At 48.8% G+C, this 1,303-nt stretch overlaps 1 protein-coding gene across 1 annotated transcript in view; it reads right to left on the bottom strand.

The window, feature by feature from the left end:
- Pnliprp1 (pancreatic lipase related protein 1) overlaps positions 1-1,098 on the bottom strand; it is a 13,496-nt gene extending 12,398 nt beyond the window's left edge. The window contains exons 1-2 of the mRNA XM_055591735.1: positions 1,012-1,098; positions 883-931 (exon numbers count right to left, since the gene is read on the bottom strand). Coding sequence (XP_055447710.1) covers positions 883-931 — 49 coding nt within the window. The 5' untranslated portion in view covers positions 1,012-1,098. The remainder of the gene's footprint in view (positions 1-882; positions 932-1,011) is intronic.
- Positions 1,099-1,303: the final 205 nt, after the last annotated feature.

The following is a 1,303-nucleotide window of genomic DNA, read 5'->3' as shown; positions in this document are numbered from 1 at the left end:
TGATGGCTGTGGAAGGCATGCTAACCTGGAAGCTATTTCAAATGCTTAGCCAGTTGCAAAGGGAAGTCTAGGAGAGTGTCCTCCAAGGAAGTCTCACTGGGGAAACAAACCGCTCTTAGGGTGGCCGTGCCCCACAGGAGGTGGTAACACAGTGAACTCAGCAGCTTCTGTGCAGCTCTTTGTCTTGCAATGAGTCTGTTTTAAGTGTGCGCGTCCTTCGCATAGACCATGGCTTTCGCACTGGGCTTTCACGGGATTTCTGAGTGTGGGCATGCGTGTGTCTCTATATCTGAATGCGGGTTATACACCTTTTATTGGCTCCTTTTCTTGTTTGGTACTTCTGTCATATTCAGATTTATTTTTATTTTATCATCTTTCCTCAGATGGCTGCTTGTTTTCAACAAGAGACAGAAGAATGTGGGTCTGGATGGGAGAGGGGATGGGGATGGATTGGGAGGAGGGGAAACTGTAATCAGAATATATTACATGAAAAAATTAATAAAAGTAAAAAAAAACCTCATAAAATATTCAAAATCCCCTTTCAAACTCTCCCAACATATTTATAGAGTGCCCTCCAGAAGTCCATGTTAACTCAGCAAAAGGCCACATGCCACTTTTAGATGTTCTAGAATTTTCCCTCTAAAATTCAGGCCATAAGCTCCTCCAGGCACAGGGAGCTACCCTCTCATCTTCCCAGCCCATTCTCCCAAGCTGTTCTCCCCCCTCCCGGAACCCTGGGAAAGTCAGGTGCTCCTACAAGCTTTGCCGGGGTTAGAGCTTCCTCCGTCCCTGCATGAGCATGGGGTTTTTCTCCAGCCCTGCATGATCGAGGGATCACACCCTCTTCCCCCCACGGGCATCGGGCACTGTGGTGTGCCTTACCATGAGCTGCTCCCAGCAGGAGAAGCAGGATTGTCCAGAGGACCAGCATCTGAAACAGTCAATGACATCATACATACTCAGCCTGGGTCCACAGGCAAGTCTCTGGGGATTCAGGGCTATTTGCCTCACCTCTGCTTTTTGGCTGGTGGAGGAGCAGACCAAAGGTGGCTGATGTGGTCCGAGGAGCCAGGTGCTTGCTCCCCTGAGACCCAGCAGGACCTTTTTATTCTACAGCCTTATCTTCCAGACTCCAGTGCAAGCAAACAGTGAGTGATGAGAACAGGAGCTACGTGAACTTTATCCTTTAATCTGTACGTTAAATCCGTCCTTCAACCTGTATTTACACATGACAGGCTTGGGATGGCAGGCCGATCTTCCCACAAGCCTGGGAAGATGAAGGCATGCTTGACTGGAAGGTGCA

Source organism: Psammomys obesus, unplaced genomic scaffold (assembly GCF_907164565.1).
Source record: "Psammomys obesus unplaced genomic scaffold, mPsaObe1.curated_primary_1811, whole genome shotgun sequence".
NCBI lineage: Eukaryota > Metazoa > Chordata > Mammalia > Rodentia > Muridae > Psammomys > Psammomys obesus.
This window is presented reverse-complemented; position numbering and strand designations above follow the sequence as displayed.